We start from the raw sequence: 22976 nt of genomic DNA on the forward strand, positions 1-22976 counted from the left end.
CCACCACTATGTTTCACGTGGGGATGATGTGTTTGGGGCGATGTGCAGTTCGTTTTCCACCACACATAGCATTTTGCCTTTAGGCCAAAAAGTAAAATTTTGGTCTCAACTGACCAGAGCACCTTTTTCCGCATTTGTGGTGTCTCCCACATGGCTTCTCGCAAACTGCAAACAGGACTTCTTATTGCTTTCTTTCAACAATGGCTTTCTGCTTGCCACTCTTCCATAAAGGCCAGATTTGTGGAGTGCATGACTAATAGTTGTCCTGTGGACAGATTCTCCCACCTGAGCTGTGGATTTCTGTAGCTCCTCCAGAGTAACCATGGGACTCATAGCTGCTTCTCTGATTAATGCTCTGGCCCTGCCCGGCCTGTCAGTTTAGGTGGACAGCCATGTCTTCGTAGGTTTGCAGTGTTGTCATACGCTTTCCATTTTCGGACGATGGATTAAACAGTGCTCCGTGAGATGTTCAAAGCTTGGGATATTTTTTTTTCTATAACCTAGCCCTGCTTTAAACTTCACCACAACTTTATCCCTGACCTGTCTGGTGTGTTCGTTGGCCTTCATGATGCTGTTTGTTCACCAATGTTCTCTAACAAACCTCTGAGGGATTCACAGAACAGCTGTATTTACACCAAGATAAAATTACACACCGGAGAACTCTATTTACAAATTAGGTGACATCTGAAAGCAATTGGTTCCACTAGATCTTAGTTAGGGGTATCAGAGTAAAGGAGGCTGAATACAAATGCACGCCACACTTTTCAGATATTTACCTGTAAAAAAATTTTGAAAACCATTCATCACTTTCCTTCCACTTCACAAATACGTGCCACTGTGTGTTGGTCTATCACATAAAATCCCAATAAAATACATTTACGTTTTTGATGGTAATATGACAAAATGTGGAAAATTTCAAGGGGTATGAATACCTTTTCAAGGCACTGTACTTTACAATGTATCTATAGTTTTTTTCTTTTTTAACTTTGTATAGAGTTGGCAATGGCTAAAACCCTTGTTAAACTTTTTTGTGTGTCCAATTGGGGAGAATTCCCTTCACTTTCCGTTCTGGAGACACAGTGGGGTTGATTTACTAAAGCTGGAGAGTGCAAAATCTGTGGCAGCTGTGGATTGTAACCAGTTTCTTACTTCAGCTTGTTCAATTAAGCTTTGACAAAAAACAAACAAACAAAAAAAACAAAAATAATGATGCTGATTGGTTTCTATGCAGCTCTGCACCAGATTTTGCACCCTCCAGTTTTAGTAAATTCACCCCAATGTGTGCGAGGAAATCTCTCTAAAGTGAAGTGAACTCATATCACCATAATTTTCCCCAGTGAAATATGTGACTTCAGTACCTGTGCTGGAGATATCAAGATGTTGGTGCTTGGAGAAGGCAGTAAAAACGTAACTGCCAACTTTTTATACAAAGCTGAAATGTGCACAACAGCACTGTTTAGTCTGATAAGGCTGTGCATTTTACAGAATTGAGGAGCAGACTATGAAGGTACCACTCTGTTTATCTACTTGGGGAATGAAAAGGTGCTCTTTAAGTTTTCAGGTAGAGGACGCTTAGTTGTTAGGGTTTAGTGTTTCTTTTTGTTAAATGGGTCATAGATGAGATCTGCAGGTTTGTCTCTTGCAACCAATATCACCAGCATCCCATTACTAAGGAACTTAGCTGTACATTGGCAAAGGAAGACTGTATCCAAGAAAGACACAGAGAATCAACTTTGTACAGTTGTGCTCAAATGTTTGCATACCCTGGCAGAATTCATGAAATTTTGGTATTGTTATTGAAAATATGACTGATCATGCCAAAACGGTCTTTTATTTAAGGATAGTGATTATATGAAGCCATTTATTATTACATAGTTTTTTTGCTCCTTTTTTAAATCAGAACAACAGAAATCACCCAAATGCCCCTGATCAAACATTTTCCTGGAGTGTTTGGTCTTGGTACAGACACACAAGGTGACACAGACAAGTTAAAATGGCAATTAAAAAGGTTAATTTCCCACATCTTCTGTGGCTTTTTAAATTGCAATCAGTGTCTGTGTATAACTGGTCAATGAGTTTGTTCGCGCTCACATGGATGCACCAAGCAGGCTAGATAGTGAGCCATGGGGAGCATAAAAGAACTGTCAAAAGACCTACATAACAAGATAATGGGAAATATATAAAGTTGGAAAAAGATATAAAAAGATAAAGGTGATTATGCCAGTCAGTACTGTTCAATCACTTATTAAGTAGAGGTAAATTCCGAGATCTCTTGATACCAACCCAAGGTCAAGGTCAGATAGACCAAGCAAGATTGCAGCCACAGTTGCCAGAAGAATTGTTCAGGAAACAAAGAAAAACCTACAGGTAACCTAAGACTGCTCTGGAAAAAGAAAGCGTGGTTGTTTTTAGGAAGCACAGTACAATGATACCTAAATAAAAAAGAGCTGCATGGTCGAGATGCCAGAAAGAAGCCCAGTGAAGCATGTCAAGGTGTTGTTGGGCATATTGTAACCGGGCTTTTTGTGGCATTGGCACAGTGAAGGCTTCTTTGTGGCAACTCCACCATGCAGCTCATTTTTGTTTCGTGCTTCATTTTCTAAAACATTTTGACAATAAATTACAGCTTCCAAAAACTCGCCATGCTTCTTACTAAAAACCCTAGACTGTCTACTTTCTAAAAAGGGGTTATCAGGGATATTTGTACTGTTCTGGGGTTTTTGGGCCTCAAGAAATGAGATAGGCGGTCAGTACATCAGGATTGATCAATTTTGAGATATATATACACACCATAATTTGTGGACTTTCCTACAGACTAAATAATAAACACAGATTTGGGTTATTTTCACCAAAGAAATGTAGCAGAATATAGTTTGGCCTAAATGTATGAAGAAAGATTATTTGGAAAATGTTATAACAGAAACGTAGAAAAACACGTTTTCTTTTTCAAAATTTTCTCTGTTTTTTCATTTATTAAGTGAATAATAAAAAACCAAAGCTCTATTTGTTTGAAAAAAAAAAGATAAAAATTTAATATGGGTACAGTGTTGCATGAAGGCGCAATTGTCATTCAAAGTGCAATAGTGCTGAAAGCTGAAAATTGGCCTAGGCAGGACAGGGGTGAAAGTGCCGGTATTGAAGTGGTTAAGAAAGAGCTACGCTCTCATTACCTGATCCCTTGCTCTGAAGATGTTTAAACCCATTCAAATCAGCTGCCAATAAAATCTGAAGTACCCCAGGCTGTAAAAGGAAAAACAAAACATGATATTTATGGAGAAAATTGCCTACATTATAATAAAAATAACTGCATGAAAAACCCTCAAAATACCTGCAATCCAGTGAAAGAAAGTGACAACCCCTGGGACTGGAACTCATGAATTAGTTCTCGAAGTCCTGCGACTATAGTATAGTCCAGTACATGCACATGTGAGAAATCAAGGTTTAGCGATCTTGGTGGGGAAACTGCAAGGGCATTATCAAAACAAATATGGTTACATTTCCGAGTTTTAGACCTCCGATCACTTCTCAAAAGGTACAATGTAGTCTAGTTAACTTGAAGACTAAGCATAAAAATTTCAGGCAATGCTCCCTGTAAAACATATAAATGCCCATAAGTAGAAATGGCTTTTGGGTAAATGTGCCCAGCATGGCTATGGCCTGCTCTGATGTTTTCAGCCTGTCCAGCTAAAATCCTCTTCAGAGGTAACTGCATCATCACCTCATCTGAGGTGTCTCCTAAGGCTGGAGATGCTTAGAATAGTGTTCTATACAAGCCCATATATTTGTTTATACTAAAACATATTTTTTTTAATGTATCTTTTTTTAGTGCTGCACCGAAATGAAAATTCTGGTGCCGAAACCAAAAATTCAAAATGCACTTGGCTGAAAACCGAAACCAAAATGCGCAGTTTTTAAAAATGAATATATATATATTTTGTAAAAAAAAAAATATAATATATACCCAAATTGTTTTGTAAAATATGAAAGAGGAAGTTACGGCGAGTAAATAGATACCCAACATGTCACGCTTTAAAATTGTGCACACTCGTGGAATGGTGTGAAAGTGCGGTACTTAAAAATCTCCATGGGCAATACTATAAAAATTTCTACAGGTTAGTAGTGTAGTTACAGAGGAGGTCTAGTGCGAGAATTCTTGTTCTGACGTTCGTGGTGATACCTCAAGTGTGTGGTTTGAACACCGTTTACATATGTGGGCAATGCCTACGTATGCATTCACCACTACGGGGACGGGGGCACTTTAAACTTTTTTTTTTAATTTATTTAATGGGTTTTTTTTTGCACTGTCCTTTTAAAAAAAAATGTTAATCACTTTTATTCTTATCACAAGGAATGCATGCATCCTTTGTGATAGAAATAATTAGTGACAAGTCCTCTTTATGGAGAGATATGGGGTCAGAGATGAGTGGAGGCCATCTTTCCTTCACTAATATCTATGCCCAGCGCCGGGATCACTCGATGGTCTCTCACCGAGCAGCGGCAGGCAGGCAGGCAGGGGGCCGGAGTTTTTTGGGCACCTGCATCGGTGCTTTTTTTTTTCATATTGGCCCATACGGGTGTTTTCGTCCACCGAAATTTCAGTGTATCGCTACTTTTTATGTAAAGTATTTTGCAATGTGGGTTCACTCCCTAGGCCAGCACTGAGGGAAATTTCTGACTGTAAATATCAGAGCAAACCACAGCTGTGCTACACAGGTAAGTAAGCAGTTGGGGGGGTTTAGTGCAGAATAGTTCAGGAGGGCTAGAGAGGGTGGGTTAACTGCTTGTTGTCCACCCGCCTGCAATAAACTGTGGACGGGCGGCAGCTACAAGCAACACGACATGCGGGTATGCTGCTCTGGCTGTACTAACAAAGGGGGTGCTGCATGTAGCACTCCCCACCCGTGACTGCTGTGTCCACCGGACACAGCAGAATGAGATCCCGATGATCAGTGATCACAATATCAGCATAGCGGTTATGAATAAATCTGATTCTCTTTCTGGTGAGCTGCAATTGGATCATAGCTCTCACATGATGCATGGTGCCAATCACAGCACCCTGTACCATGTGACCAGCTCTAGCCAATCACAGATCACTATTATATTGAACTGTCATGATCTTAACTCATTCATGACAGTTCAAGGCAAGCATTGCATAGATATATATATATATATATATATATATATATATACACATACATATACACACACACACACACACACACACACACACACACTGTATTGAGAATTAAAAAAAAATAATAAAGGGTTTTTTTTTTGTTTTTTTTTTTAATACCACTTGCCGAGGTCCACAGACCTAATTCATATACCAATGTTCTCTGTTACATATATGCCCAACAAGCATCAGCAACACACTGGTACATTGCTGGACTGAGTGGTTATACCAGGATGACACCTGCAGCTACAAGCATCATCCTGGTATCGTTTTTTGCAGCTGGTGGTAGGCTTTCATGTAAAAGCAATCCTAGCAGCTGATTGGCTGCTGGATCAATTAGAGTCTAAATGACCCCAGATTTCTCAGAAAAGAATACGTGTCACGGCCTATTGCTATCACAGGGGATTATTACATTCCCTGTGATAATAAAAAAAAGAAAGGGACAGTGTAAAAATAAAAAAAATAAAAAAATTGCAAAGGGAAATACAAGTGTCGGTCTTGTGTCAACATATAAACAGATTGCATCATGCATGTGAGGTATCACGGCAAAAGTCAGATGGAGGGCAGTCATTCTAGCACTAGACCTCCTTTATAAATATAAAGTGGTAACCTGTTTAGGCTTTTAAAGCATCGCCTATCTATATTAAAAATTTACGTAGTTTGTTGCCATTGCATGAGCATGGGCAATTTTAAAGCATGTCATGTTTGTTATCTATTTGTTGTAACATCATCTTTTATCATTTGAAAACAAAAAAAATTGTGCGCTGCCAATGTGCTAAATAAAGTACAGAATCAGTAAAGTATACCACATATAATGAGTTCTCATAAAGTAATACACAAGTGAATAAAGGTATTTTGAGCTGCTCAAAACAAACAATATTGTGAAAATGAACAGTGAATAAATAAAAACAAACAAAATCTCCAACGTGACTATAGTTCGCACAAATGATGGAAAAAAACTTCAAAGATAACAGACAGTGAAGAGGATCTTCCTACTGGTGACTACACCCAGAATCCCAGTGCTGCAAATCCTCAATACACGTGAATCACCACAGTGAACAAAGGTAGGGAGGAGTTAGGTGACGTCAGCACTGCAATGCCGTGCAGTCAGGCAGGATACAGTTTTTCTATTGACTGCTTTGTCTTTGATTTTACTGTGATTTCACTTGGTTATCATGTAAGTGTATATGTTTTATAATAAACTACATGCCATTATAAGAAGCATGCTGCACTATGGTCATCTTTGTGGTTGTCAAGCTTTACCAACAGAGCCGGATATACGGATATCAGGTGCTACTGGAAGAATCAGCAGTGGTTCATAAGGGGAAGATTGCCCACAGAGGAGCAAGTTATGTGTTACCCCCACTAGTAGGGGAGATGCCTATCAGACCTGTGTTCACATACAGGTCCATTTGAGAAGTTGAGGGTCCACCTGGACCTCTATGTTCACTGTGGTGATTTACGTATATTGAGGATTTGCAGCACTGGGATTATGGGTGTAGTCACCAGTAGGAAGATCCTCTTCTCTTTCCGGAATCTTTGAAGAGTTTTTTCCATCATCATTTGTGTGGACTATAGTCATGTGGGAGATTATTTTTTGATTTATTCACTGCTCATTTTCACAATACTGTTTGCTTTGAGCAGCGCAACACCTTTATTCACTTGTATCTTTTATAATTTATCAAACAATTGGGCAATATATTGTGTTTTTGTGCATTAGGATTCAAAAAAGTGTATTTTTTTCCTAAAAAATTTGCGTTTGAAAAATTGCCACACAAGTGTCAGAAAAGGCCTGTTCTTCAAGTGGTTAGAAAAGTGGACAATATCTGGCATAAGCTTCTAATGTTGGCCCTGAAATGCCAGGATAGTAGAAGCACCCTCCCCCCAAATGATCCCTTTTTAAAAAGTAGAAACTCCAAGATATTTGCTAAGGGGCATGGTGAGTATTTTGCAGATCCCATTTGTTGCCACAACTTTTTGGAATATGAAGGAAGAAAACAAAAATTAATTTTTTTCTTTTCTTTTTCAAAACCCTGTGATAAAAATGTTATTTGTAAAATATTCAGCATGCTTCTTAGCAAAGTCCTTGGGGTGTCTACTTTCAATAAAGGGATAATTTGGAGGGGGGGGGGGGTGTTGGTACAAACCTGGCATTTTAGGGCCTCCGAAACTGTGATAAGCAGTGAGGAAGTGATATGAAGAAATAAGCCTGAAGGTGGTCATTGGATTTTGGGGGCCAGTCTCTCACATGTGGTATCCCCATACGCGGGAAAAGTAGTAGAATGTGTTTTGGGGTGTTATTCCTCATATAGCCATGTCATACGTGAGCAATCATTTAATTCACAACTCTGTGTGGTTTTATTTTTCACCAAAGACATGTAGGAGAATACATTTTGGCCTTAATTTATGACTAACTTTGAGTTCATATCACAGAAAATAAAAAACCTAGTGGTGATCAAATACCACCAAAAGAAAGCTCTATTTGTGTGAAAAAAAGCACATAAATTTTGTTTGGGTACAGCAATGCATGACCGCGCAATTACCAGTTGAAATAGCACAGTGCTGAATAGCAAAAAATGGCCTGGTCATTAAGGGAGTAAATCTTCTGGAGGACAAGTGGTTAAAATTAGTTTTGTTTAAGGTACAGCAGTCCTTTAAAAATGAAAAGGCTATTGCATATAAAAAAAATGTTAAAAAATTATGCATTTTAAAAACACAAAATGTTCTGAAATCAGGACTGAACACAAACAAAATAAATTCTTGGCATAAATATTCCTGTGACATGGACGGTGCTGCCCAATCAGATGCAGTCTAGCCCGTACTGTCATCGCTGCAAGGAGAGGAGAGAAAACCTCTGGGATTTCAAATCCCCAGACTTGTGAAGCAGCTTTCTCTCCTCTCCTTGTAGGTATGACAGTAAAGGCTAGACAGCATCTGATTGGTCAGCATTGTCCATGTGACTGTGCTGATCAATCAAAAGCCCTCTAGCCCGAACTGTCTTCCCTGCAAGGAGAGGAGAGAAAACAGCGGGGATTTCAATTCCCTGTGGCTTTCTCCGCTCTCCTACCACTGAGAATATGGAGTATGTGCAGCCATAATATACATCCCCACACACCCACTCTCCGCTGTGGGAAACCTCCCTGCACTGCTCCGGTGTGAACTCAGGCTAGGACAGCCTGGGTTCCCAGCAGCAGTGGAGAAACTGCATTGGAATTGGACAGGAATTGCATCCCTGTTCAAATCGCATGCTATTCTTTGAGGTGCAATTTGTGTCCATACATTTTGTATTGACGCAAATTGCACCAAAAAGCATTGGTAATTTGTATCGGTGAGTACTTGACCGATAGTATTGGTACTCTGACTCGCCAATAAAAAAAGGGTAGTGGTGCATCCCTACTCATTGCATATGCAGGCTCTGCTTGCTCATTACATATGCAGGCCCTGCTTCCTCCTTTGAGGAGTTGCACAATGATTGTGCTTTATTGCTACTTTTCACATGACAAGTCAATGAGTCACTCACTAAAAACAATGCACACTCTGTGTGACTGATATCTCATCCAAAATTAGAACTAAACCCATCAGTTTGATTGTTTCCCAATGCTTCTGGCTAGAACTCACAGAAGCCAGTGTGTTTCTATCTGCTTTCAACTGAATGTACAAGCCCTGAACTGGCTGGTGTCATATCTGTTCACATGTGCAGCACCATGGCAACTGCAGAGCTAAGTAGAGGCCAAGATGGCAGCACCTTTGCTGCAAAAGAATGGGGTTTTAGTTAATTTCTAAAGAGGGGAAGCAGGAAAGGCTGAGGGTTTTTTGTGCCTTCATGCATAGAATGCATAAAAGGTAAAAACCTTCGGTGTGCATCTCCCCTCTCCAATACTGACCTGACCCGGATTGCAATCCAGCGATGTACATGAAAAGCAACTCTCCTGGGTGTCTCCCTCCTCACTGGCTGGGACACAGCAATCATAGCCAGTGAGGAGAGAGTGTGGATAGGGCTGAGCAGACACACAGTGGTGGCTCGGGAGCGAGTGCTCCCAAAACAAGCAGCCAGGAGCGCCAGCGGGTGACCAGAGAATAGGAGGATCGGGGTTGCTCTGTGCAAAATCATTACACAGAGAAGAGAAGTGAAATGTTATTAAAAAAAAAAGTGAACCTTTAGTAATCACTTTAATGTGGCTAGTGCAAATCAGATCTCCTGCTAATCCTAGCTAATCTTAAAATCTTTTTATCCAATACAAAACCCAAAAAACAAGCACTCAAAAATGTGAAAGCCAAATTAAAAAACAGTTTTAAAAAATAACGTGTAATAGAAATAACTAGAGAAAATATGTACTAGCTGAAAATACACTACATATACACTGAAAACAGAAAATATTTACCTTCAAAAGCTCTTTCATGAATAGCATCCCGGAGATATTCCATGGCTGGAAAACTGAGGCCACTCATTACCATCATATTTAAGCCTCCAGTGTCTGTAACCTGGAAAAGAAAACATATTGATTTTGAACTCACCTCACAAAATAGAATTAGTTAATAGTCCCACCACAATTTTGCTGACCTTGATCTGTGGCCGTGCAACTGGAATACAAACAATGATCAGCGAGATCCCAATACCTATGACAATTCCATACTGGATTTCCCAGAAGGATAGAAGGAAAGTGGCCAGAAAGGGAAGTAGATCAATCCCTAAAAAAGAAAGAAAATGGTAAAAAAAAAAAACAACCCATAGAATTTATTGGATAGTTTTTAAATAGATGCATATCAGTTTACAGGATCATGTTCTAGACCTGTTGCAGGCTATCACTGTCAGAAAATGCTAAGATATGGAGCTTTACAACAGTTACATGTTAGAAGTCTCAGCAATACTGCACTGAAGTTCACTGTAGTTTCTTATACTGTATATTCACTGAATAGATCCATTAAAAAAAAATTTAAATAGTCCCTTTCCACAAAACGTTATGTAACAACAAACATTATAGCAGAGACTGCTATTCACCGCATTGCTTACAATTTTTCTACTCACTTGACAACCAGCAATATACATGTATGTTGCTGGACTTCAAGTGGTTATACAGGAAGCTTCTGGCCAGCTTAAAAGCTCTTTGACTGCTTCCTGTAAACTTTGGTGATTTGGCACCCCCTTACCTGTTTAAATATGAGACTGTGGTCACAGTGTCTGATAGAACATGTACCTCCTTTACCTTGAGTTACAGTCACAGTATTGAACGCTTACGTTTTACTTTCCACAAGTCCTTGCAGATTCTCAGATCAAACACAGGAGCCACAGCACAGATAATGACTGCAGCGAGAGCTGCTTTGGGAATGTAGTAGAAGAGAGGAGTGAGGTATCCAAGAGAAAGCAAAACCAGAAATCCTGCAAGAGAGGGAAGTCTCACCACTTACTATTTATAAAATCAATGCAATCTATATTTATTGGGGTCTTTAAAGCAGAACCAAAACAGTGTCTGAGCCACAAAAACTGAAAATGCCATTTAACTAATTTTTAATATTCAAAACAAACTCACCCATCCATTCATGCTTTATTTTGCTGAGGGAAATCACTTTGAAAATCTATATATCTAAATATATTATATTTTTTTTTTCTTTCTTTGGCGCAGGTTTTGTTTTATTCACAATCTGATATTTATATAAAAAAATTGATTGATCCTGAAGTACTGACGGACTATCTCATTTCTTGAGACCCTAAAATGTCAGAACAGTACAAATATCCCCAAAGGACTCCTTTTTGGAAAGCAAGCAGTCCAAGGTAAGAGGCATGGGTAGTTTTTTGAAGTTGTAATTTTTGTGTCATAATTTTTGGGAAAATTAAGAAATTAAAAAAAACATTTTCACAATTTTTTATACACACTGTCACTAGTGCAGTACAGCATCATCATACAACTGGTGTGGCGGTGATCAGGAACACTGGTGACAGTACGGGAATTTTTTTTTTGCTCTTTTTATTTTTTTTTTAAATTTTATTTTTGTTACCATAGTAACATTGTACTACTCTGGGGAAGTGATCAGGATTTTTTTTTTTATTCCATTGGTATAAGAAAGCATTTTTACTGAAGTTGATTAATTCAGTATGTTTTGTTGTGATTAGTTGGGATTGGCTACAGCTAATCACATGGTACAGATGTACAGACGCACATATGGAGCATCACAAACTTGGAATGGAATTATTTCTTACAATTTTGAGAAGGTGACAATTTTGTCCAGCCCATTTTTAGAGTTTTGTGTGGAATGTGTCAAATTTGGCTTTTTGTTTGTCCACTTTTTTCTGTCATAGCAATACAAACAAAAGGAATAAACATGAGTATGCCTAAACATTTGGAACTGCAACAATTTTCTGGGCGAAGTGGTACATTATCTGACAGAAAATGCAGGGGTGAAAATATTTTCGCCGTGACTGTATATACTATAGTTTGTGGACTTTAAAACTTTTCTACAAACTAAATAAGCACCGATTTGGGTTGTTTTCACCAAAGGGATGTAACAGAATATATTTTAGCCCTAATATATGAAGAAAGATTATATATATTTGCTAAATGTTATAACAGAAAGGAAGAAAAACTCAGTGGCAATTATATTCCACAAAAAGAAAACTCTACTTGTGTGGGAAAAAAATGATACAAATTTCATTTGGGTACAGTGTTGAAGGATCGCACAATTGTCAAAGTGCAACAGCACTGAAAGCTGAAAATTGGCCTGGGCAGGAAGGCGCTGAAAGTGCCTGGTATTGAAGCAGATAAGGTTGTGCAGTATTTGGGTGCCCAGAAATATAAGCACATGATCTGGGTCTTAACTAAGAGATTATTCCCTAGCACAAATTTTGTTTTCAAAAGTATGGACACAAGCATGTGTAAGTAAGAGCTGGTGCCAACAGTTGTGCATTTATGGCCAAGCAAAGTGTTTCCTGGAATGCATTCCTATGGACAAAAATACTTTGCAACTATGGTCCCCCAGCCAAACAACAACCGCCATATTTTACTCTCTATTCTCATTCTCTGTAAAATATGGCTGTGTGCAGGAGCCTTTATTGGTAAACCTGTATCTTCAAGGAAATAATAAAGCTGATAAGGTGCGGTCTCACCTGTAAGGATGCCACCTGCTGGGGTACACACTCCAGTCTGAGAGTTCAGTGCAGTCCTAAACACAAATATATTGTTAGAGATAGAAACACCAATTACAGACACAGAAACACCTTGAGCTCTGATGAAGAAGGCATGGCCTTCGAAACGTGTCAGCTGTACTGAGTGTCTACCCCGATGATGGGATTCGCGCTGGTTTCTTGTCTCTGAAGTCCCTTGAAGGACTTACATGCCTGATTTTATTCGCTGTTTGCGAGTACCATTCTTTTATTAATAAATTTTGGTTACTGAGGTAATGCGCAAGGTTGGTGCGCTTCTCGTTTTTGTTTCACTTTACAGAAACATCTATTACAGACACATTATCAAATCAATTTACACATTTACTCACCTGCCAAAACTACCTGTTACAGGGTATGAGGACAAGAAGGAGCCCAGAATATTCGTAAGGCCTACAAAAAGGAAAGGAAAATCTATTGTTTTAGGCTGCATTCACCCTTCTGTTTTGTAGTAATGCACGCAACATGCGTTGCTTTGCAGTTCATGTTAAAACAGTACCTCAAGACACTAAGGCAACACACCTGCATTGTAGCACGTCACAACACACGGTATTATGTTAGCAAAAAGGGTCATGTGCAATTTGAAATGACCTACCTTCACACAATGCACGTTAACATGCGACATGATGCGTGTTAATGCACTGTACATATGTAAATGGAACCTTGAGGCGACACTAAAATTTAGTTTTAGGGCCATTTCGTACTACAACAGTTCACACCACACGCAGTTCCGGTGCAGTTTTGATGCCGTTTGCCATGTTCCCGTATGGTTCTGTGCAGAAAAAAAATGTTCCACTTTTTTTTCTGCACCGGAAACTGACTAGAACTGACTGCACTAATGTGAACCAAGCCCATTGGAATGCATGGAAAACACTGTGCATGCATTTTTGATACAGAAAAAAAGCGCACTGAACTGCATCTAGTGTGAAGTAGCCCTAAAAAAAAAAAAAAAAAAAAAAACACAACTTTTCAAGTATGTATTTCTCACAAAAAGTACCTTCTATTGCCTTCAGACTCCTTCAAATCACTGAACTTAAAACGATAATAAAGGTTCGCTTTTTTTTTGGGGGGGGGGGGAAATAACAAACCTGTTATGCTTACCTGCTCTGTGCAGTGGTTTTGCGTAGTGCAGCCTGGATCCTCTTCTCAGGTCCCCTGTCAGCGCTCCAGGCTCCTCCTTTCTGTCAGGGCACCTGAGCAGGCATGTTCCCAAGCCGCTGCTCCATGTGTCCATTCACACACGGAGCTGTTTGGCCACACACCCTCTCTCTCTCCTCATTGGCTCACTGGGTATGATTGACAGCAACGGGAGCCAATAGCTCCCGCTTGATGTCTCAGCCAAGAAGGAGGCAGAGACCCGAGAAAGCCAAGGCTGTCGCGCACATCTATGGATCGTGATGGGACCCAGGTACATATTGAGAGGGCTGGGGGCACACAGAAAATTTTTTACATTCATGAATAGAACGCATGAAGGTAAAAATACTTGAGCCTTCACAACCATTTTAATATTTTTTTGCTTCTGTGATCCCACTTCCTGTTGGGGTGAGGGGGGAGCTACTTTCATCCGCCATGGTCCCACTGTATGTAGGAACATAGCCACCCACCTCTTGCTCAGTCCTGATATAGACTAGAACTATGGACCATGAGATTGGTAGTGTGAACAGAGCAGTGCACATGACTGCAGAGAACATGCACTGCTCATTTCAAACATACAAAAGTGAGGGGGGGAGGTTCGGGACCTCATGGAGGACATTACAGGGAGGCTGAAAAACACAGTAAGAAACAAACAATTTCACCATTCACCAAAAATAGATTACACGGTCGCTAACCACTTCCTGCCCGGCCTATTGTTAAATGAAGGATGAATGGGAGTTCCCTAGATCCAAGAGAATGTAATATGATGTCTTCCCAGACAGGCGCCCCAGAGGCGCTCTGCAGGGTGATCTGTCACCCACAGGGCACAACGGATAACAGATTGATATACCGGGCCGGTTCTAATACCATGTGACCAATCACAGCAGTCACATTATATTTGGGCACAATGAATGGCTTTCATTCATAGTCATTCACTGTGTACTTTTGTGATGATCTCTGTGATTGGTCACAGTGATCACATGGTACAGACAGGGCTAATCACTGCCCATCTGTACCATGTGATATTTGTGGCCAATCACAACTCACAATAGTACATACTGGCTTTAAATGAATGCCATTCATAAAAAGTATTGCTTATAACAGTAATCATAATTGTTACAAGCAATCCATGTTTAAAAGAAGAAAAAAAAACAAAAACTGTTGCCTCCCCAGAGTAGTACAGTGTCACTATGGTAAGTAAAGATTGGAAAAATAAAAACCTGTAAAAGAAACTGTAAAAAAAAAAAAAATAAAATGTTTAACTGCTTCCGGCCCAGCCTATTGTAAAATGACAGCTGGGCGGGACTTTCCTTGTTCCAGTGTATGTCATATGACATCCTCCCGAGAACGCGCCTTGTGCATGGTTGTGTAGCGGGCGCGATCTGTCATCCACTTGACAGATCATTGTACCAGCCAATGACAGATCACTGTACCAGACCACTGCCGGTAACATGTGATCGATGCAGATCACATGACAATCGTAAATAATGAATGGCTTTTTTTTTTGTTTTTGTACTGTCACCAGTGTCTCTGTCACTGCCACACTGCCAGTTATGATGAAGTTGTACCACATAGGTGGAAAAAAAAAAGTTACTTTTTTTTTTAATTTCACAAAACTTGCTAAGCCTCTTATTAAATACCAGGACTGTCTACTTTCCAGAGAGGGGTCATTTGGGGGTATTTGTACTGTCCTGACATTTTAGGGCCTCAAGAAATGAGGTCAGTACATCAGGATTGATCAATTTTCAGATATATACCAAAGTTTGTGGACTCTATTATTTCATCTGTAGGAAAGTTACAAACACTGATTTGGGTTATTTTCACCAAAAAAAAGGAGCAGAATACATTTTGCCCTACATTTATTTATTTGCAAAATTTTATAACAGACACAAAGAAAAACGCGTTTTCAAACGTTTCGATCTTTTTTCATTTATAGTTCAAAAAATAAAAACCCAGTGGTGATTAAATACTACCAAAAAGATAGCTCTATTTGTGTGAGAAGAATTCTAAAAATTTTATTTGGGCACAATGTTGCATGACCACGAAACTGTCATTCAAAATGCTACAGCGCTGAAAGCTGAAAATTGGCCTGGGCAGAAAGTGTCGTATTGAAGTGGTTGAAAAAAATTATTATTATCTATATTTTACACACTGTCACCAGTCAGTATCCCTGTTCACTGCCACACCTGTCATACAATAACGCTATACTGCACTGGTTACAGTATGTTTAAAAAAAAAAAAAAAAAAAGGTGTAAAAATATTTATTTAAATTTCCTAATTTTCAAAAAAATTGTAGCGAAAAATGCAACTTAAAAAAAAACTCATAATGCCTCTTACTATATACATTGGACTGTATACTTTACAAAAAGGGGTCATTTGGGGTATTGTCCTAGAATTTTGGGGCTTCAAGAAATGAGACAAATCAGTACATCAGGACTAATCAGTTTTCAAATACATATACACAATAGTTTGTAGACTAAACTTTCACAAAGACTAAATAATGTACACTGATCTGGGTTATTTTTTATCAAAGAAGTGCAGTAGAATACATTTTGGCCTAAATCTATGAAGATAGTTTGTTATAAAATGTTACGAATAAATTAAGAAAACTTTTTTTTTTTTTGCTTGGTGATTAAATACTCTGTCTTTCTCAAACAAATGTCAAATGTATAACCATTTCATAGGTGTACAGTGTTGTATGACTGAGTAATTGTCATTCAAAGTGTGATAGCTCTGAAAACTGAAAAAACTGGCCAGGACAGGAAAGGAATAAAAGTGTCCGTTATTGAGGTGGTTAAAGGATGACCAAAACATGATAATTTGCTAAAAGAGTCATATAAAGTTATATGGTAGGTACTTTGGCAAATTTGTTCCAACAGCAAATAAAAGACCTAGCATTTTTGTGTCCTACAATGGTGGATTCTGGGAAGAGAATGCCTGGCTCTCATACAGACCCTCTGACCTGGAAGAAGTGCTTTTTACAGTTCTTTGACAAAAAGAATTAAAGCCAGTGGATCAGAATAACGGCCACCTATTCGTAACCTCAGAAGGTGTTCAATGTCCTCATGACCCACTGATACTTGCCTCCCCTGCTGCTTGCTCCCCCATTACATTACTCAGTGTTAGTCTAGCCCAGCAATGGGCAAACTACGGCCCGCGGGCCGTATACGGCCCGGCGGACCTTTTAATCCGGCCCGCGGAGCTAGGCTCCCGCTAGGCTCCTCTCACAGTCCGCCCTGAAGACCGGTGTAGCCTGAAAATCTGTCTCCTATGAGGATCTGTCCCCCTCGACGTATCTGCGCATGTGCCGGAGATCGCCGATCGGCTGCTAATGCCTGAAACTGGCACATGCGCAGATACGTCGAGGGGGACAGATCCTCATAGGAGACAGATTTTCGTGCTACACCGGAGCGGCGCGGGAACACGGCGAGAGGAACGCGCGGAGCAAAGATAAGTGAATTGACACAGGGGGGACTTGGGGACTTAATATGGGGGATGAATTACTATATGGGGGGATGAATTACTATATGGGGGGATGAATTACTATATGGGGGGATGAATTACTATATGGGGGGATGAATTACTATATGGGGGGATGAATTACTATATGGGGAATGAATTACTATATGGGGAATGAATTACTATATGGGGAATGAATTACTATATGGGGGATGAATTACTATGGGGGATGAATTACTATGGGGGATGAATTACTATATGGGGGATGAATTACTATGGGGGATGAATTACTATGGGGGATGAATTACTATATGGGGGATGAATTACTATATGGGGAATGAATTACTATATGGGGAATGAATTACTATATGGGGGATGAATTACTATATGGGGGATGAATTACTATAGGGGGGATGAATTACTATAGGGGGGATGAATTACTATATGGGGGATGAATTACTATATGGGGGATGAATTACTATATGGGAGATTAATTACTATGCTTACTATGGGGGAATATTACTATACTTACTATGGATGACACATACATATCATTCATCTATTCTTGGTCCGGCCCCCAGGTCCAATATATGAACCCATTGCGGCCCTCAAGTCAAAAAGTTTGCCCATCCCTGGTCTAGCCTATGCGTTTTGCAGAAATGCACAGCAGTCCATTTAACAATTTCCTATGGGACAGGTTCACATCTCGTTTTTGGTTCTAAAGACTTCAATGGAGACGCTGAAGAAAAGCACGTAGTGTGTTTTTGATGCGGTTTGCATTTTAATCTGCCCAGCAACATGTTGGGAAAAAAAAAGCAAAATGCATAAAAACGCAAGTACAAAAACGCAAAACACACCGCAAAAAGCACTCCAGAAATGGATCAAACGCAAACTGCATAGGTGTGAACCTAGCCTTAGAGCTTAGAGGGAGCAGTGAGGTCACCCTCGTTCATGTGGCTAAGCTCTGCATAATAGGAGGTGGTCACAGAAGTAACACCAGTTATTTGGGCCAACTGCATAGTTACATCCAGTTCAACCAATAAAAAAAAAAAAAAGTTATAGTCCTACATCCACCGTTGATCCAGAGGAAGGCAAAAAAAATAACCAGCAAAGCATGATCCAATTTGCTCCTGCAGGGAAAAAAATTCCTTCCTGATCCCCCATCCCCCGAGAGGCAATCGGATAATCCCTGGATCAACTTTACCTATACATGTTAGTGTCCAGTTATATTCTGTGTATCTAGGAAAGAATCCAGGCCTTTTTTAAAGCAATCCATGTAGCTGGCCAGAACCAACTCTTGAGGGAGTTTATTCCACGTTTTCAAAGCTCTCACTGTGAAGAAACTTTCCGTGTTTGGAGATTAAATTTCTTTTCCTCCAAAGGTAAAGAATGCCCCCTTGTCCGCTGTGATGACCTCAGGGTGAATAGCTCTACATCAAGTTCACTATATGAACCACTGATGTATTTATACATGTTAATCATATTCCCCCGTAATCTCTTCTTCTCAAGAGACAATAAATTCAGTTCCTCTAATCTTTCCTCATAGCTGAGCTCCTCCATGCCTCTTATCAGTTTGGTTGCCCTTCTCTGTACTTTCTCCAGTTCCCCAATGTTCTTTTTGTGAATTGGTGCCCAAAACTGAACTGCATATTCTAGATGAGGTCTTACTAATGATTTGTACAGGGGTAATATGATATCTCTCTCTCCCGCTCTGGAGTCTATACCTCTTTTAATACAAGAGAGGATTTTGCTTGCGTTAGCAACCACAGCTTGGCATTGCATTCCATTATTAAACTTGTGATCTACCAGAACTCCCAGATCCTTCTCCACCATTGATTCCACCAGGTGTACCCCCCTCCCCCCAGTATGTATAATGCATGCATATTCTTAGCCCCCAAGTGCATAACCTTACATTTATCAACATTAAACCTCATTTGCCACATAGTTGTCCAATTAAACAGTGCATTGAGGTTGGCTTGTAAGTTGGAGACATCCTGTAAGGATGTTATTCCACTGCACAGCTTGGTGTCATCTGCAAAGACTGAAACAGTATGTTTAATCCCAGACCCTATGTCGTTTATAAATATATTAAAAAGTAAGGGTCCCAACACTGAACCTTGGGGTACACCACTAACAACCCTAGACCATTCAGTGTATGAATCATTAACCACTACCCTCAGAATACGATCTTTTAGCTAGTTTTCTATCCATTTACATATGGATTTTTCTAAGCCTGTAGACTTTACCTTACACATTAGCCGTGTGTGGGGAACTGTGTTAAGTGCTTTTGCAAAATCCAAGTATACCACGTCCACCGCCACCCCTCTGTCCAAGGTTTTGCTCACCTCCTCATAAAAAGAAATCAGATTTGTTTGACAATTTCTGTCTTTCAAGAATCCATGCGGTCTGTTGCTTAAAATATTTTTTCCAGTGATGAGTTATCGATGTGGTCTTTTATTAAATTATCCAGTATCTTCCAAACTATATAAGTTAAACTAACAGGTCTATAAAGATAAAGGTTTTGACCCCTTTTTAATACTGGCACCTCTTTGGCCTTACTCCAATCCTACCACGATGTAGGAAAGAAGGGGGGGGGTTGCAGGAGAGGTCAGCATCAGTGAGTTGGCCAGGGAGCACCGGAGCGGTATCAGTTGGTCAGTGGGGAGCACTGGAGAAGGGAGAATCAGTGGGACACTACTTTAGAGATGACAATTAGTGGGTCAGTGGTGGAGTGCTGGAGAGGTGAGTATCAAAAGATCAGTGCTGGAGAGAGGAGAGTCAGTTGGGGGGACGGCTGGCAAGGCATGTATCAGTAGAACGGTCGTGGAGAGGTAACACTGGATCAGTGCTGGGGAGGAGAGTACCAGTAGAGGAGTGCTGGAAAGGGGTAGGGGAATGCTGGAGAGGAGAGGATAAGTGCCGGAGTGGTGTGGTGGAGGGCTGCTGAGGAGAGTATCAGTGGATCAGTGCTTGAGAGTTGTAGGGGAATGCTGGAAAGGCAGTATTAGTGGATCAGTGCTGTAGGTGTAGGGAGATGGGTATCAGTAGATCAGTGCTGGAGAGGTGTGGGGGAGTGCTGCAAAAGAGTATCAGTGGATCAGTGCTGCAGATGAGTGGAAGAGCGCTGGACACTCAATTTTTACCAACCACAAATGCAAATGTCAATTAGTAAATCTAACTTGCACCAAACATTCACTGGTGGTATATCAATCACTATTATTTAAAAAACGTGAACCAGGAAAATCCACCTGCAGTGAATGGCAGATTAACCGCTTTAAAAATATGCCCCTAAACCCCTAAAGTATCTTTGAGACACATGTTATACATTTTCATGTTATTCTTTTTCTCCTTAACACAGATTTGAAAAATAGATGCAAAAAAAAAAAAAAAAAAAAAAAGGCAAATATACTTTCAAAAAGAACATTCAGCTGCTTTTCCAAAAACACCAGCTTTTTCTCAGATAAGAAAACAAAAGGGCATTTAAGATATAAAACTAATAAAATGTTGTTACCAATGGCCAGAAGCTCTTGGTTAGTATTTATTCTGTAGTTATTCCGAGATGCTGCAACACACAAACAGCACATTATTATTATTATAATAATAACCCAAAAACACACTTACAATGCAAATTACTCTTTAGAAATGTAAGATGTAGCACTTTAACACTAGGGACTCATTCACACTTGTAACCAAAGAGTAGGTAAAATAGGCTGAGCCTCACCATACAAACAGAAGTGTGTTGGTCATCTCAGAAACAGTATGAGGTGCAGTTTGAATGATGTTAGCCATTCCAGCGATTTAAAGAAGAAAATATTTTCTGCATACTGTGGTGCTGTGCCCACACTCCATGGGTTAACTGCTCATTTTTCTCTAGGGGTGAGGAGAGCGAAGATATACTTGCCTAATCTGCTGATCCTCTAAGCGCAAGACTGGTCCTCGCCGCTCCTGCCCCCAGCACGCTAGCAGTCTTGTGAGGTGGACTGTTCCGGATGTCATCACGCCCATAGACCTGCTATAGACATGAGGATGGCAGGAACAGTCCACCGCTGGAAATGTGGGAGCGCTGTTTTTCAGGGATAGAAGGATCGGGTGGGTATACCATTTCCATATGCCCCTAGACAAAATAGGCAGTTAACCCATGCAGTGCGGGCACTGCATGGAGAGAAAAAAAACAAAAAAAAACACATTTTCCCGGATTTCTGCTTTAAGCCAGCAATCCCATGGAAAAAGAGAATTTAACGTACTCTATATACTGCACTCAACTTATCAGTTTGACTAGGTCATTTTGCAGCCTATATACGGTACTTACCAAAAGCTCTAGCAATGGCAACACTCTCCAGTACTCCCATCAGCGGGATGATGATAAGCCCAGCTCCAATGTTCTGTTAAGATTCAGAATATAGTTGTGTGTTTATTACATAGAGAACATACTGCAAATCCACAGTAACTAAGATTTTATTAGAAATCTTCATTGTTAGTTGAACATCCCCATTCTCTCCTGCAGACACTGATTTTACACATTAAAAGTATAAGTTCACTTTTTAAAATAAAATCCAGCTCTCCCATGCACCAATATACCATTAATGTACCTCAGTTGCAAAAATATACAAGTTCTCTTTCATCTGGAGAGCAAGGCCTTACCGTAGCCTTTTGGTAAAGATTATTCAATTCCTGGAATGTATACAGAGGAGCCAGTAGGACCCCGGAAGCAGATACCAGCTGATCTCATTACCACACACATCCTGCACGGACCTCATTCGCACACACCCTTCACCCATCAACTATTTGTCACAGCATCCCCAGGATCTCTCCCCATGTGCATTTGCCTGGTTACCCCAGCGTCTCTACAGAAGGGCTCAGGCCGAGTGATTGGCTATATGCTGTGTCCTCATATTATATAGTTTTGGTAAATCTAAAAGGTGATTGTACATTGGGATGGCCACCTGTATAAACCTAAAATTGCCTAGTTGCACTTTCAGTGTAATTATTTAACAGCACACCAAATACAGAAACAAGCACACGTTTTGCCACATGGAAATAAAATAAAAATAAATAAAAATTGGTGAGAAATGCAGCAAAAAACAGGCAGTAAAAAATGTGCCATGAGCTACTTTGCCACGTGTAGTGCAGCCCATTGAGGTCAACAGGCTGCCCTATGTGTGTCACTGGAAAAACTAGCCAAAAATCATGCGCTTCCTCTACTCTAGGTATGGATTGGACCTGAAAGTGAAATTGGTGCGTTTACACAAAACAATGAGGCTCCATTCACATCTGTGTGTTTCCGAATGCATGGCAATCTGCACAGAAAATACACAATTTGCCATTTCAGAACTACGCTGCAAATGTGCATCATGTTTGTGTTGTCATTCAGTTCAAATACATGTATGATGTGGCTTTAATAATGCAAAAACAAGTACATTTATAGTACCAACAGTTTGCACAGCATTTTACAATATAAAAGAAGACAATGCAGTTACAATACAGTTCAATATTGAAGGCCCTGCTCATGCAGCTTACAATCTAAAAGGTGTTACTGAAAATGATTACCCATTATTAGGGCCAGTTCACATGAGAATGCAGTCCAGTGCAATTCTTTTCTGAATCAAATAATCATCAGAGGGGAAAGAACCTAATGAAAAGCATCAAAAATACTCTGGAACACATAAAGAAAATCACGGCAAAAACATGCAAACAGAAACTCACCTGGACTGAGTTTCTATGGTGTGAACCGGCCCTTAAACATTTTTACTGTATTGTCAGAGGCCTCCAAGCTTGGACTATGTCTACCCAAAAAGTCCTATAAACTACATACTTACCTTTTGAGCAAGAGTAAGAAGACATCAGTTACATAACATGGGTCATCCATGAGCATTTTTTGCAACAGTTTACATTTTTGTTCTCATTTTACCTTCCTGTCCTTTTATTTTGTAAATATCCTGTCTACTAAATCAGGCCTCAAAATTTACACTCACCTGCTCGCACAATAGGGTATTATCGGGCCTCCCCGTGGCGGGCCCAGGCCCCGTCACCTAGTAGGGGGGTCCAGCAGGCAGCTTC

The 22976-nt window shown here is 40.0% G+C and overlaps 1 protein-coding gene across 3 annotated transcripts in view; it reads right to left on the reverse strand.

Moving 5' to 3' along the window:
* SLC26A11 (solute carrier family 26 member 11) overlaps nt 1-22976 on the reverse strand; it is a 66734-nt gene that overhangs the window by 25684 nt on the left and 18074 nt on the right. For all 3 annotated transcript variants that reach the window (XM_089668641.1, XM_089668623.1, XM_089668632.1), the window contains exons 8-16: nt 21229-21301; nt 20431-20481; nt 12659-12719; nt 12273-12328; nt 10410-10550; nt 9735-9862; nt 9556-9655; nt 3329-3462; nt 3171-3240 (exon numbers count right to left, since the gene is read on the reverse strand). In XM_089668641.1, coding sequence (XP_089524767.1) covers nt 3171-3240; nt 3329-3462; nt 9556-9655; nt 9735-9862; nt 10410-10550; nt 12273-12328; nt 12659-12719; nt 20431-20481; nt 21229-21301 — 814 coding nt within the window. The remainder of the gene's footprint in view (nt 1-3170; nt 3241-3328; nt 3463-9555; nt 9656-9734; nt 9863-10409; nt 10551-12272; nt 12329-12658; nt 12720-20430; nt 20482-21228; nt 21302-22976) is intronic.

This window comes from Staurois parvus, unplaced genomic scaffold, assembly GCF_062004578.1.
Source record: "Staurois parvus isolate SC_StPar_1 unplaced genomic scaffold, SC_StPar_1.0 ptg000008l, whole genome shotgun sequence".
Classification (NCBI taxonomy): domain Eukaryota; kingdom Metazoa; phylum Chordata; class Amphibia; order Anura; family Ranidae; genus Staurois; species Staurois parvus.